At 41.4% G+C, this 16464-nt stretch overlaps 1 protein-coding gene across 2 annotated transcripts in view; it reads right to left on the bottom strand.

Annotated features, from left to right (window-relative positions):
* Positions 1-870: 870 nt before the first annotated feature.
* The window catches only part of ankfn1b (ankyrin repeat and fibronectin type III domain containing 1b), a 152290-nt gene continuing 136696 nt past the window's right edge, over positions 871-16464 (bottom strand). For both annotated transcript variants that reach the window (XM_087794209.1, XM_087794208.1), the window contains 11 exons: positions 15140-15239; positions 13565-13697; positions 13383-13502; positions 11294-11509; positions 10642-10808; positions 10429-10579; positions 8061-8229; positions 7836-8002; positions 7561-7768; positions 6780-7501; positions 871-2417 (listed from right to left, as the gene is read on the bottom strand). In XM_087794209.1, the coding sequence (XP_087650335.1) occupies positions 2118-2417; positions 6780-7501; positions 7561-7768; positions 7836-8002; positions 8061-8229; positions 10429-10579; positions 10642-10808; positions 11294-11509; positions 13383-13502; positions 13565-13697; positions 15140-15239 (2453 nt within the window). In that variant the 3' untranslated portion in view covers positions 871-2117. The remainder of the gene's footprint in view (positions 2418-6779; positions 7502-7560; positions 7769-7835; positions 8003-8060; positions 8230-10428; positions 10580-10641; positions 10809-11293; positions 11510-13382; positions 13503-13564; positions 13698-15139; positions 15240-16464) is intronic.

The raw sequence follows: 16464 nt of genomic DNA, 5'->3' as shown, positions 1-16464 counted from the left end.
GTATAAAACATGGTAATTGTCCAGCGGGACAAACAGCAACAGGGCCATCAAGAGTATTGTTAAAAGAAACCCACATAAACAACCTCGACTTTTATTCCGTAATATTCATTTATTGTTCAATAAAAATAGAATTTAAAAAAGTGACGTGATGTCTCCTTCATGACTCTGCCTGATGATCTGCCAACAGCTCCTTGTAAACATGAGGCTTTTATTTATTTATTCTTCTGGGCCGCAAGGAGGATTTATTCTCTTCGGTGGTTGGCTCCATCTCTCAACGTTACCTTCACTGACCTTTCACCTCTGTAGCAGCAACAGCCTCGTACTTAACAAAACAAACCCAAAACAAACCCATTCAAGTCCTTCAGTTGTTGCTCTTGATGCTTTCGGTTGTTTTCATAACAACAATGTGAACAAAGTAGCGCTCGAAGAGTTCAACCATCAGTGACACTAAAATTGCAACATCAGCATTTTCTTTTTTACAAAACAGCAGTTACAGGTAAAACACATTTCGAAGGGAGTGCGGCCGTCATCGACTCAAATGCTACAGTAACACTATTGCCTCGTCGCTAACCTGCTGCTACATTGACTACGATTGTTGGAATGTCTTCTTATAAAAAATAGAATTAAATACTCGTGGAAGTATTTTTTTCTTCTTCTCTGAAAATCCATATAGACAGAAAAGATTTATCGTATTGGAAGCGAAAAACTAAACCTTAAAAAAAATGATTTTATGGATCTCAACCCGAGGCAACAAAGATGTGATTGATAGTGCGATCATTCCTTACCAGTAGTCGAAACGAAATAGTCAGAATTAATCAACTTTATATTTTTTACTAAGCGAAAATTTAACTACCTAATACTTTAAGTTTGTGGTTCAGATGAATTGCTCTAAAAATGTTGCTCAAAAGCACTGAATAAACGGACAAAATTCCAAGATAAGCTTGTGTTGAGTAATGAATTTTCCTTCAGTCCTTACAACAAGCTCTTACAGTTAAACGTTTATTTGCTTTTCCTTTAAAGATTATTAATTTTCTTAAATACCTCCAAGACTACAGGATTTATCTTAAACTTGGAGTTGCTGGACCCGGGAGAGAACCTTTCAAAAATGTGCTTTTTGCCTCAGCTGGACGGCACCTTGGTCGCCGCGTTGGAGCCGATTTGCAAAACAAGAGGAAGAAGAATTTCCGTGGAATGGAATTGTTCTCCGACACGGTCGAGCCCTCGTGTTGTTTTATGGGGAAAAGGCAGTTCGCGAGATACAGTCGGTCGGCTCCGTCGGACCTCCTCACAATCAATCCCTCTGGGGGCCACGCTGCTCCAGACTGACAGGCACCACACTCTGATGCGTTTTGGGAATACCACTGAACCAAACAGAAAAACACTGAACTAGTTAACGTCTCAGCACAGCAGGACTACAGTACTTTAGATGGACTCCACTCTTGAAGATTTACATGCGTTTTTTTGCCATCAGAAACACAACATGGGTCAAGTATTGCTTGTTTTTTTTTTCAACTTTTTTTTAAAAAATGAGCTAGTACTTTTATTACTCCACAATACGTATTAGTCAGCTACACTTAAACTGTGTCTACTGTACAGAGCTTCTTCCTCGCCTGTTTTCGGATCCCAGCCAACGACCCAAACCCTCAGTTTCAATCCCAGCAGAGATGCCAGCTCTCCTCACTGACGCTTCTTCCTGGCTTCCCTTCCCGGGGACGTCGGGGCCAGGGCAGCTGCAGCTCTTTGGAAGTGACACACACTCGGGGAGTTCACAGGGAAAACCTTGTCCATGTGGGACTATGGAGGCGGTGACGCTGCCTCTGTCATCTTGGCCTGATGTGCTGGCGTCAATCACGCTGGAAGTCGGCGCCAATAATCTTTCTCACCATCACTCCTCTCAGTGGAACGTCTTCTGACAAGAAAACTTCTCTTTGTTCCATCAAGTTATTGTTCGTTTGGTCCCCACATGAGGTTCGCTGATGTTCATAAAAAAAAGGTCACATGACGCAGGGTTGATGGAAATGGTTCGGAGGAGCTGCAGTAGTCGACGCACACCAGAGGGAAAAGGTGCAATTTATTGACAGGTTGTACAAACGTCCAAGTTAGTGTCGTGGGAAATGTCACACTGTGGTGGCGCGTCCGTGCTGCAGGGCCAGCGGCGAGTACTCCTTAATGCGGACGCACAGTTTCCCCCGCAGCCAGGGGTTCTGCAGCTCCAGCGGGCAGAAGTCGTCCTGGAGCCACTTCTCTCTGCTGTCCACCACCAGCACCAGGCCGAAGTGCTTCAACTGCTCCGGGCTGTAGGACACGCAGGTCTGCGGGTCGCCGCCGCTGCCGTGCACGCGCCGAGACACCGCGTTCATCTCCTGCACCACCAGCTGCACCATCTCACGCGCAGACGTGCAGGGAGTCACACACAGCTGCAACACAGGAGCAGAAGCTGCCCGTCAACATGATGCAGGAGAACCAATGGCTTTAGGTGGACATGCACACATGTGTCTGTATCATGAGAGAACATTGGTAAGTAGTCGTTTTGTTTATTTTATTATAGTATGTGTTTGCCTTGAAAATGTGCTTCAGAACATGTTGGATACACCTTTCAGTGTTTTTTCATGATTTTGGCTTAATGGACAGTACGTAAGTAAGTAATTATACGTATGTATAAATGTAATCTTATAAAGACTGTAAGCGTAATGTAATGCGACGTAATGTATCGTGTCATAATGTAACGGAACGTAATGTAACACAATGTAATGTAAAACAATGTAATGTAACGCAACGTGATGTAATGCAACGTAATATAATGCAACATAATGTAACACAACGTAATGTAACACAACGTAATGTAACACGACATAATGTATCGTGTTATAATGTAACACGACGTAATGTAACACGACGTAATGTAACAAACACAACGTAATGTAACACGACGTAATGTATCGTATTATAATGTAACACGACGTAATGTAACACTTCGTAATGTATCGTGTTATAATGTAACACGACGTAATGTAACAAACACAACGTAATGTAACACGACGTAATGTATCGTATTATAATGTAACACGACGTAATGTAACACTTCGTAATGTATCGTGTTATAATGTAACACGACGTAATGTAACACGACGTAATGTAACAAACACAACGTAATGTAACACGACGTAATGTATCGTATTATAATGTAACACGACGTAATGTAACACGACGTAATGTATCGTGTTATAATGTAACACGACGTAATGTAACACGACGTAATGTAACAAACACAACGTAATGTAACACGACGTAATGTATCGTGTTATAATGTAACACGACGTAATGTAACACGACGTAATGTAACAAACACAACGTAATGTAACACGACGTAATGTAACGTATTATAATGCAACACGACGTAATGTAACACGACGTAATGTATCGTATTATAATGTAACACGACGTAATGTAACACGACGTAATGTATCGTGTTATAATGTAACACGACGTAATGTAACACAACGTAATGTAACATAACGTAATGTAACACGACGTAATGTATCGTGTTATAATGTAACACAACGTAATGTAACACAACGTAATGTAACATAACGTAATGTAACACGACGTAATGTATCGTATTATAATGTAACACGACGTAATGTAACACGACGTAATGTATCGTGTTATAATGTAACACAACGTAATGTAACACAACGTAATGTAACATAACGTAATGTAACACGACGTAATGTATCGTGTTATAATGTAACACAACGTAATGTAACACAACGTAATGTAACACAACGTAATGTAACACAACGTAATGTAACACGACGTAATGTATCGTATTATAATGTAAAACGACGTAATGTAACACGACGTAATGTATCGTGTTATAATGTAACACGACGTAATGTAACACGACGTAATGTAACAAACACAACGTAATGTAACACGACGTAATGTATCGTATTATAATGTAACACGACGTAATGTAACACGACGTAATGTATCGTGTTATAATGTAACACGACGTAATGTAACACGACGTAATGTAACAAACACAACGTAATGTAACACGACGTAATGTATCGTGTTATAATGTAACACGACGTAATGTAACACGACGTAATGTAACAAACACAACGTAATGTAACACGACGTAATGTATCGTATTATAATGTAACACGACGTAATGTAACACGACGTAATGTATCGTATTATAATGTAACACGACGTAATGTAACACGACGTAATGTATCGTGTTATAATGTAACACGACGTAATGTAACACAACGTAATGTAACATAACGTAATGTAACACGACGTAATGTATCGTGTTATAATGTAACACAACGTAATGTAACACAACGTAATGTAACATAACGTAATGTAACACGACGTAATGTATCGTATTATAATGTAACACGACGTAATGTAACACGACGTAATGTATCGTGTTATAATGTAACACAACGTAATGTAACACAATGTAATGTAACATAACGTAATGTAACACGACGTAATGTATCGTGTTATAATGTAACACAACGTAATGTAACACAACGTAATGTAACACAACGTAATGTAACACAACGTAATGTAACACGACGTAATGTATCGTATTATAATGTAAAACGACGTAATGTAACACGACGTAATGTATCGTGTTATAATGTAAAACAACGTAATGTAACACAACGTAATGTAACATAACGTAATGTAACACGACGTAATGTATCGTGTTATAATGTAACACAACGTAATGTAACACAACGTAATGTAACATAACGTAATGTAACACGACGTAATGTATCGTATTATAATGTAACACGACGTAATGTAACACAACGTAATGTAACACAACGTAATGTAACACGACGTAATGTATCGTATTATAATGTAACACGACGTAATGTATCGTGTTATAATGTAACACGACGTAATGTAACACGATGTAATGTAACACAACGTAATGTAACACAACGTAATGTAACACGACGTAATGTATCGTATTATAATGTAACACGACGTAATGTAACACGACGTAATGTATCGTGTTATAATGTAACACGACGTAATGTAACACAACGCAATGTAACACGACGTAATGTAACACAACGTAATGTAACACAACGTAATGTAACACGACATAATGTATCGTATTATAATGTAACACGACGTAATGTAACACGACGTAATGTAACACGACGTAATGTATCGTGTTATAATGTAACACGACGTAATGTAACACAACGCAATGTAACACGACGTAATGTAACACAACGTAATGTAACACAACGTAATGTAACACGACGTAATGTATCGTATTATAATGTAACACGACGTAATGTAACACAACGTAATGTATCGTATTATAATGTAACACGACGTAATGTAACACAACGTAATGTATCGTGTTATAATGTAACACAACGTAATGTAACACAACGTAATGTATGGTGTTATAATGTAACGGAATGTAATCTAACACAACGTAATGTAACACAACGTAATGTAACACAACGTAATGTAACACGACATAATGTAACACGACGTAATGTAACACAACGTAATGTATCGTGTTATAATGTAACACGACGTAATGTAACACAACGTAATGTAACACAACGTAATGTATCGTGTTATAATGTAACACGACGTAATGTAACACAACGTAATGTAACACAACGTAATGTATCGTGTTATAATGTAACACGACGTAATGTAACACAACGTAATGTAACACAACGTAATGTAGCACAACGTAATGTATCGTGTTATAATGTAACGGAACATAATCTAACACAACGTAATGTAACACAACGTAATGTAACACAATGTAATGTAACACAATGTAATGTAACGCAACGTGATGTAAAGCAAAATAACTTAATGCAACGCAATGTAACGTAACAAATTGTAATTTAATGCGATGGAACGTAACGCAACATAATGTAACACAATGTAACACAATGTTATGTAACACAACGTGATATAATGCAACGTAATATAACGCAACGTAATGTAACGCAACGTAATGCAACGTAATGTAACGCAACGTAATGTAACGCAACGTAATGTAACGCAACGTAATGTAACGCAATTTAATGTAACGCAACCCAATGTTACGCAACATAATGAAACACGTCGAATCCAACCCAACGTAAGGTAACAAAGGGAATGTGGCAGGAAGGAATGTAACACAACGGAATGTGACTGAACGTAATGTAACAGTGTAATATAACGCAGCATTATGTAACGCAATGCAATGTGACTGAGCAGAATGTAATGCAAAGGAATGTAATGCAACGGAATGTGATGTAACGGAATAATGTTTAGCAATGTAACAGAGCGTAATGTAACACAGCATAATGTAACACAGTGTAATGTAACACAGTGTAATGTAACAATGTAACAAATTGTACTGTAACACAGTGTAATGTTACACAACGTAATGTAACACAGCCTAATGTAAAACAAGGTAGTGTAACAGACGTAGTGTAATGCAACGTGATGTAAAACAATATAATGTAACGCAACATAATGTCACACAACAAAATTTAATGCAGCATAATGTAACACAAAGTGAAGCAACGTAATGTCACTCTGTGTAACACAAAGAATAACAGAGTACGTTCTGCATGAGCCCCAATGATCTGCTCTCTTGTAGTGTTTCTGATGTTCTAGACCTAGAGAGCATCAACCTTCAAGGAGTTATTTGAAATGCTCAATCCTGCATTAGAGGTTGATAGCTTTATATGCTTTCAAAGATGATTCAAATATTGAGAAAGCACCTTCACACTGGTCTCTTTGGGCAGGCCGGTGCTGTACTGAGGGTAAACCCTGAGCGTGGCGTGGCAGCTCCTCCTGACGGAGGCCGGCACAGGCGACGACAGCCTCTGAGTGCCGCTGTCTTCGGAGAGCGTCCGGGCCGGCGGGCGGTGAGGCTGGCAGTTCTCGCCCGAGCAGCAGCGGTCCACCGACGACGGCCGGTGCCATCTTCGCTGCGGAGAGGCGGGCGGCGAGGAGCAGGTGTTGCCGTGGGAGTGATGCTGGTGCTGGCCACTGCTGGGGGGGAACTCTAGACTACTGGTCCTCACGCAAAAGGCTTGCCTCTTCTCCGTGATGTGCAACAGTTCGATCTGCCTGCTGGGCAGGATGAAGTCGCTGTCGAAGAGCTCCGGCGCCCCCCGACGCCTCTCCCTCCCACAGCGCACCCCCCCACAGCGTAGACCTTCCTGTCCGTGCTGCGGGTCCGACGCCTGGAGGACATCTGGAGTGGAGTCTCGCAGTCCTACGCCCCCATGAACGCCTCTGCTGGGACACCCCGCGAGTCCGGAGCCGCTTCCGTCGCTGCGTAGAAACCCGCGGGACTCGTAGGGGGCGGATAAAGACAGGGGGGAGGAAGGCAGCAGGTCCAGCTCGCGGGGGCTCTGGGCCCGACTGGAGTCGTAGTCGCTGTCAGTGGTCAGGAAGACTTCGGAGGACCCTTCCTCGTCGGATAAACCGGTGAAATCTACAAAAGAAAATCACTCGTTTAAGCGTTTCCTTCGTTGTTCCGCATCCGAAGCTCACCTGAGTGTTTCCGGCACGGCTCGGGCGAGTGCATGGGGGAGGGCATGAGGTCCAGCTGGGAGGAGGTGGACGGAAGCTTGTCGGGCAACACTTCCTTGGAGAAGTCGATGATCCAACTGATGGAGATTCCTCCAGAGGGCTGTTTGTAGCGGGCGTACTGCAGCGCCTCCATTATCCACCGGGCGTCCCGCCACACCTCGTCCATTTGCTGCACACACACACACACCCACGTTATTTCTCACCGATGACGACTCACACTGTAGTTTCAGGCTCACCTGCATGTGCTCCTGGACCTGCTGCTGCTTCTTCCGGGCCGTGTTGAGCTCCGACTCGGAGAAAGCTTCCCTCAGAGCCTGCTGGGACATGAGAGACTCCAGCTCCAGCAGAGCGGATGCTCGGCAGTACTGACCGATGAAGCTCGGGCAGTAGGCGTTGAAGTGGACTGAAATGCAAGAACGGTGAGATGATTCCAGAGGAAGAACATGATCCATGACACTAACCGAGCTCGAAGATCTGCAGCGGGAGCGTGAGGAAGCCTGAGCGGGGGGTGTAGGGATTGTTCTGACCCGGAGCAGTACAAACTTCATCCGAGGGCGGCAGGAGGAGTAAGAAGGACACTTTGTCTCCGAACTCCAACACTTCCTGGCTGTAGATCCGGAACTCCTGGACCTGGATGAGAATAAAGGGTGAAAACAATATACACGATATTCAACACTTTGACATTTGAATTAAAAATGTCATTGGATTGAGAATATTTTACCTTCAATATTTCTAGAAATGTTTTTAGAATCTTAGCCCTTGTGTTATCTCAGGGTCATTGTGACCCGGTGGCCCAGGAACAAATGTAATACCACAAAAACCTTTATATTCAAGCCTCCGGTGCACATTGACCCTGAGATTACACAAGATATAAAAATTAGCATCTAAAAATAAATTAAAAAAACGTTTCATAACGGATAAACTTGAAGTGTAATGTTTGCAAATTTTCTCTTCTATAATTTTAATTGAATAAATCCACTATTAAAATAATTTAATGTGTCTTGTGCGGCGGGAATAAATTAAGTCTAGCTTTATATTGTTTCTGGTTCAATTATCAATCGTTATTAAAGTTAACTGATCTGAGAAACATACTTAGTGATAAAAAAATAAAAATGCTTAAAAATGCTTAAAAATAGTTTTTAGAACTTAAATACGTTTAATGCATATATTACAAATATATGAGTTAAACACCTATATATATGTATATTTTAACAGAACTTCATACAGAAATAAAACATTTAACTGCAATAAAAGCCAAATTGTTATTCACTGCTCAGACACTTTCCTCGTTAAGAAGATTTTTTCGATCTTCATTCACTTGCAAGGACTTAGTTAGGTTAGGTAGAACTTTATTGATCCCTCAGGAGGTCTCATTTCGGACTTCATTGGACGAATAATCAAACAATTGGTTTCAAGTAAATATTTCAATAAAACACAGCATTAATAAGTTGGAAAAACCTTCATGAAAAAGTGGAAAACGACTTCCTAACAACAGGACAAAAAAAATGCTATTTATGCTTTAATATTTTATTTTTTTTGCTATTTTTTATTATTTTTATTTTTATTATTTTTGTCTATTTATGTATTCATATTTGTGGTTTCTGCTTAGTGTTGTTGCTATTTTTGCTTTTGAAATTCATTATGCTACTTTCTTTTTTACATTTTTTTGTCAGTGTCGCTATTGCGATAAATAGCCAAGTAGATTTTTGGTAAAAACATGTATTGACTATTAACCCTTGTGTTATCTCAGGTTCAAGGTGACCCGCAGGCATGAAAGCAAATGTGTTTGGGGTATCCTTTGTGTTGTCTCTTGGTCAAGTTCACCTTGACCAATAAGGGTTAAAGCAGGAGTCTCCAAATCGTTTCTCAAAGGGCTGGGGTGGTGCAGGTTTTTGTTCCAACCATTCAAGAGGACAGACACCTTTTGACCAATCAGGAGTCTTCGGAGTGTAATCAGTTGATGGTTAGCATAGACATATATAAATAGACGCCGCATAGACTGTAGACGGATGTGTTTGAAGCGCCGCCATCTTGGTATAGTGTCATCAGAGGCACTGGCGCATTAACAATTGCAGGGAAGGAGGTACTTCACAATCTTAACATACAATTATTCGCTGAATTCTGGACAGATTTTCAAACGTTTTTGTCCGTTTTGGTTCATCTTGCACTGTACCAAGATGGCCGCCCTGTATACACACCGCTCCAGTGGGCGGCAGCAGTTGATGCGCTGTCTTTGTATATATGTCTGTGATTGTCAGTCTGGTGTTGCTTGTTTAAGCTGAAACCTCATTGGTTAAACTGTACATGCTTGATCGGTTGGAACAAGAAGCTGCAAAACACCGGTCCTTTGAGGACCAGTTTGGAGAGCCTTGGTTTAAAGGTTAAGTTCACCCAAAATTCAAAATCTTATAATTTTTCCACTCACCCCTCATGAGTGTCGTCTACTATGACTCCAGTCGCTACATTATAATGTAGTAGAATTTTTGCCTGTTAAAGGAACAGATTACTCTGAAAGTAATCCCAACCCTTTGTCGACATGAGGGTTATTAGAAAATGAGTGAAGTCTGAATTTTGTGTGAACCATCACTTAAAGTTTATATGTGGTTTGATCATGGGGGTAGCAGTGACAGCAAAACATTCCAGACAGAAGCCTTCTTTATCTCTTGTGCGTGGAAATTAAACGTTGACGAGTGAGAGACGTGATCTTGATTTTATGTCCAAGAACTCAGTCTTAATTATTTGGCACAAGTCGACACATCAAATACACATTAAAATGCATCAACAACACTTGATTGTAGCAGTAAACTGGCTCCACAGCTAACTTCTAACCTGGTTGCCTGGGACGTTGATGTGTGCCATCAGATCCTTGATGGCACTGCGCAGGTCTTGCAGGAGGTGATGTGGAGCGCTCTGCACATCCTGGTCCATTTCTAGGGCCTCGTCCAGAGAGCTGAGGGCCTGCAGCCACTGCCACTCCTCCCTGAATAAACACATCAACTGGTTCAGTTAATTCTCAGACGCCGACGATCTGACGAAGCTCACCTGGACACGTTGTTGTTGTCTCGGATTTTGGTGTTACAGAGGACGTTGGGGAGCTTCTGGGGCACCAGTGCTCGGATCTGCTCCACAGACGTGCACAGTTTAAGGTAGCCCAGGTACAAGCCCGGCGACAGGATCTTCCTACTGCGCCGGTGATACGCCAGCTTCTCCTGCGGGAGAGAGAGAGGTTTTACCTTTTCAATCCAACACGATAGGAAGGAGGAATTCAACGATGACAGAGCGAAGCTCAGCACATTATTGTTAGTCATCACACGGAGTGTTCCTCGCTCGCCACAAAGAAAATACTTCAGTGAGCTGCGGTCCTGGAGTCTTGAGTTTGGCATTGAGCAGCCATCGCACACAGATACAGAAGATAATTGTTGATCTTTTAAATGTGTATATTTGAGTGTTATTGACTCAGTATCAGTGACCTCAGGTTATTCTGTGTGTTGTGAACACGAGTGGAAGAGCGCTCGGTTCAATCCGTGGGACGGAAAAATGCTAAGAATGAGCCTGATAATAACCACAACCACTATCCCTCAGAAACCATTCCCCACTGCGATGGAGGCAGCATGTCTCCAAAACAACAGGCACGATGAACCACAACGTCAGAGCCGAGAGCCAACGGCGGCGGGCGCTGTCGGGGCGGACGTACGTGCAGGGTGATGAGGAGCATGTCCAGGGCGGTGGGCTCGTCCGGCGAGGAGATGGACTTTCGCTGCAGCTGCAGCTTGCAGAGCGGCGTCCAGTGGACGCCGTCCAGGTTGGGACTGGAGCTCATGTCCTTCAGCAGCACCAGCAGAGCGTTCCCGTGCTTGTCTTTGATGGGCTCGTAATACACTTGCCCGAGGTCTTGAGTTCCCAGCATTCCCTGAGGCAGACACGCGACAGGATGTCAACATCTCGGCTTTAAAGGCTTTGCAGATTTAAAAAAAAGTACTTTTGCTGACATTATGATACATTTTTCTCATGAGGTTGTGACTGTTGCGTCTTGTAAATTCAGTCCCAAAGTCGTGACAAACACATGGCCTGGGAGCCAAATCTGGCCCACCAAGTCGTTTTATTTGGCCCGCTGGTTGACTCGAACTAAGAGTAGATTAATGTTCATGTTGACACTGCGACCTAAGATTGGTGATGTCGATAACTAAACATAGAAGGACAAAAGTCAGATACTTTCTGTGATAGAAGTTCAAAGGTTAGAAAGTGAACTCTAATCTAATCCTGAAAAAGGTGTAAAAATCTATTTCCAATTTTTTTTTTTGAGCTGTTTATTCACCGCCAAACCAACCAATGCAAGCCAAAAATAACAATGGCAATATGATTTGGCAGTACATCAAAATTTGGACTTTACTCTCTTGAGACTCAAGGACTGTCTGTTTTTATTTTTACTGCTTTATTTTTATTCTTTCTATGGGAATTTGGGGTAAGAAGGACATAATAGGTTTAATTACTAAACCTAAACTAAACATATTGTATGTCAATAATTGATATATTTACATAAATTAATCTTTAATCAATTAATTCTTAATCAGTACTTTTATGTGGTATAATTGACGCCAGATAAACATTGACGAGTTGTTTTCAGTTTGTATTGGAAATCCCTTGCTTGAATGGAACATACACAAAAAACCCAAACCCAAACTTTTTCAAATTCATTTTTATTTATTTTTTAAACTTTTAATTTAGAAAACGTATTTAGAAAAAGCGTGTTTACATAGTGATAAATATAATCTGTCTACAGTACTTTGCAACTAAGTCTTCTGAATTAGATTCTGTCTGTATTTTCAATTTTCAATGTTTTTTTGAGTAAAATCAAACCAAAACCAAACTGATACTGATTCTAATAAAACTCAACAACTTAGTTCCTTGTTTCTGTCGATAAACTGGAATGTTTAAAGTGCAACTAATATGTTGGTTTAAGTGTGTCTTAAATAGATGTTGGACCTCTATTGTACTCATCAGTATGTGTCTGTTTGTACAAGACTCTCTTTTAGTTTAATTATTTACATTAAAAAATGTACTTAAGCCCCGCCCACTGAAAACCCTATTTTCCTGGAGGGGAAATCTTGTTTACTATAACCACTCCCACTCTGCTGTGATTGGTCAAACATTGAGGTTTGTCACCGCGATAATTCATTCTTGGAAGTCTCCACCTCCAAGGGACTAGTTGTATAAACAAAGCAGGGTGTTATTACAGCTGGCTGGAGGTGGATTAAAGACCAATATTATGTCATAATTTACGTTTCTCTCGTAACCTCTCGTTCGCTGAGATTTCAGACGGGGGAGAACTTTATAAAGTAATAAGTACAAAAAATGGTCATGATGAGGGACTTACTGCATCTTGTAGATGAAGACTTTCAACAATTGAAACATGTGAGTGAGTCAGGAGAGTTGAGATTTTACATTAGACGCTCTTTAAAATGGTTGTAGTGTTGCAATAACAGTAAAGAAAATCTATGAAAAACTGTTTAAATGAAGAAAAATAGGAATTGACTTGTATTTGGACTCAGGGTTGCAGCAGGTGAAGACAGTTATGCACTTATATATGAATCAGCAAAACAGTGTTAGTCATGTTAGTTAACGCTTAAAATTCAACTTTGAGGGATTATTTTAAGCTCAGCTCAGAGCAAAGACTCTGATGATGAATGAAATACAAACTCGTCTCTTAAACATTCACTGACGTCATCCCTGGAGTCTTCGAGATCCAGCGGCTTAAAAAACGGATGCATGCGAGAGCAGTTTACCTGCAGCACAGAGACGGCCTGGAGCATCTTGAGGCGTGTCTGGAGGGTGCAGGAGCACGAGGACTGGGAAGGGTTGACGCACTGCTGCAGCCACAGGATCTCTTCCCACAGATACGACACCTGGAGCACAAACATGTCGACTCAACCTAACATGCCATGAGGCCGTTTGAGCTCCTGCGTACCTTCGTGAACCAGAAGAAGTCCTGCATGAGTGAGCTCGAGTAGCAGTCCTCCACCTCCACGATGGGAATCTGGTCTTCCGGAGTCACCAGGACGTTGTCGTCTCGGTAGAATATGGTGGTCAGATAGAGTCCTCTGGACAGAAGCACACGTAGAGGAACACATGGGTTAAACGCAGGTGACATAATAATAATAAAGATATAATAAACTGTATTCATTCTATTAACTGTCTTTATTATTACATTTATTTTAGTTATTTTAAAGGTACAAGATCCCATTCTTCTGATGTGCTTTTCCTTCATCTTTGTCAGCCATTTTGTCAGTCAGGAGGAAACTACGTTACTAGCATTAGCATCGTTAGCTCTGCTAGCGGTGGAGTTGCTACTCCTGCTAGCGTCAGGAGAGAAAACGTCAGTCTTTCTTATTGACGTGTTGTGATGGAAGTAAAATGTAAGTAAGTAAGTAAGTAAGTAATTTTTATTTGTATAGCGCTTTTCCAGAGAAGGGTCACAAAGCGCTTAAACAATCAAAACAATATTCAATAAAATTCAAAATGGCATTAATGAGCAATATTATTGTGACTTCTCAGGAGCTACTGCTGTATGTGGCAATTCTGGTTTTCATATCATTCATAAAACAACTCAAAGAGACAGATTTGGCTCAGACTTCAGTTCTGAAAAAGAATGACGGACTCTGCTTTAGTATTGATTATATTTTACATGTATTATATTTTTAATGAACAAACATGTGAGTGGCTCTAAAGGTTGTCCATTCAAATCCAAAAGATTACATTTGTGCAGAACATCCTTTAAAATGCTTTGATAAAAGTTTCTGTACCCATTAAAGTTACAAGTATAAGACAAACTACTGTATCAGCAACGGTATACTGAAATATATCAGTGAAGTTATGATTAAACACCATCAAATTGTTTTTAACCCTTGTGTTGTCTCTGGGTGAAGGTGAACGACCTCCACCACTGCATATGCATTTATGGAAGCCAGGTCGTTCAACCTTGACCCGGCGACAACATAAGGGATACCACAAACACATTTGTTTTGGGCTTCCAGGTCACATTGAACAAGAGATAACACAAGGGATACCACAAACACATTTGTTTTTGGGCCTCCGGGTCACATTGAACAAGAAAAAACACAAGGGGTTCAATACAACAAGAAATAAATAAGAAATAAAAGATCAATTCCACAATTTCAGCTTGTAGTTCTGTAGAATATTGGACACTTTGCGAGTAACTTAAAATTGTAAGTACTGTAAAAGTCAAATGAAGTATTGTTTGTCTCACTCTGCACCAAACTGATGGAGCTGCTCAGTAATATTATAAATTATATTTACAAGGTGACGGAAAAGACAATTTCAAGTTAACAATGGAACTATATTTTCCAACAAATATGGTATGGTGAGTAAGTATGAAGGTTTTTATTAATTCCTAAAGCATAAATACACACAATAATTACACTTTATTTGAGAAAAAATAGCATCAATAAATGAACAAAATAGGTGATGAAATAATGTTAATGATGTAATGATTATATGTGACTGTAGGAAATAAGATATTCACCTTTTGAGACTTTTAACAAATTTGCTGGAGGTCTGAAAAAGATGTCGCAGACTTTTGGACACCGAGTGTTTCCTGCCTTGCGAGGGAGCTTTGCACTGCTCTGTGTGAAAAAGAGGAAAGGGAAAAAAAAAAAAGAGGGCATTTGTTAAAGTGACAGCTTGACCAAAAATCAACACTTTTATTCATCAGGTGTGAAGGCGACGACGGATCAGAGCGAGCGGACGGATCAGGAACACCAATGCACCTTTTGTCCCCCGACCGACTCCACAGACGTGCCCTTCAGTGTCAGCCCGTTAGCTAATTGACAACTAAGCTGACACGTTCAACAATACGGGTCCAAGTGGAATGTTTTTATGAAATTTCATGCGTTCCAGCGGCGGCGCTCGACAGTCACGCCGCGCTGCCAGCAGACAGACTACGGGCCTTGAGGGAACCACTCGCTCTCCGCTCCCAGCGGGACACTAACTGTATATGTGTGTGTTTACCTGCACATACTTTCGCCCGCTGGCATGTCTCGGGCTACATCACATGATTGGAGGCAAGGAGCTGTAGTAATTTGTGTGTGTGTGTGTGTGTGTGTGTGTCTTAACCCTTCGCCACTCACTGACAGGGAGGTCAGTTAAGTCTGTGGGGACATGTTTATTTTTAGTGGGCCTTGAGGGGGTTGGAGGCGAGAGAGGGAGGTGTGTGTATATATATGTATGTGTGTGTTTGTGTGGGCGCCTGTTGGTGAGATAACGCACCTCCCGACTCATTAGAAACCTTGGGTCCAAAACCCTTCACAGATCCCCCCCCCTCCCAGGTGATCTTGCCCCAGGCCACTTAGAGTCAATAAATCCCCCATTCAGCGCTCCAAAAGAAGCAATTTTCTCTTCAGGTGGACGGGGCCGCGGTGAAGTAACGTGCAAAAACAGCGCCCCGCCGACCCCTTTCACCTTCCCCAAAATTTCTGGTCCAGGGCCCGGGTCCAGGTTTTGACACTGAGTAAGACAGACAAGTAAGTCTGACTGCTGGGGTGCTTGTGTTAGTCAAGGCCTCTTTCACAGTTTAATTAATAGTGTTTGGACAAGACGGGAGAAGGTGGGGCGGGGACGGGGACTGGGGGGGGGGGGGTCAGAATTGAGAGAGAGCGCATGTACATGAATATTTGGTGTGTGCGTGTACATGTGTATCGAGGTGTGTGCCTGTCTATCTTCATGTGTGTATATGTATGGACAGTAGACAGGACGACTTGTGGGCTGTGGGGTTTCTTAAAGGGGGGTCGGTCGGTCGGGCGGGGGGGGGGGGAGGCAGTAGTCAGTGTTAATTTATGCTCTCTCCTGACT

This window comes from Callionymus lyra, chromosome 6, assembly GCF_982586985.1.
Source record: "Callionymus lyra chromosome 6, fCalLyr1.hap1.1, whole genome shotgun sequence".
Taxonomy (NCBI): Eukaryota; Metazoa; Chordata; class Actinopteri; order Syngnathiformes; family Callionymidae; genus Callionymus; species Callionymus lyra.
Note: the sequence above shows the minus strand (reverse complement) of the source record. Positions and strands in the feature narration are given on the sequence as shown.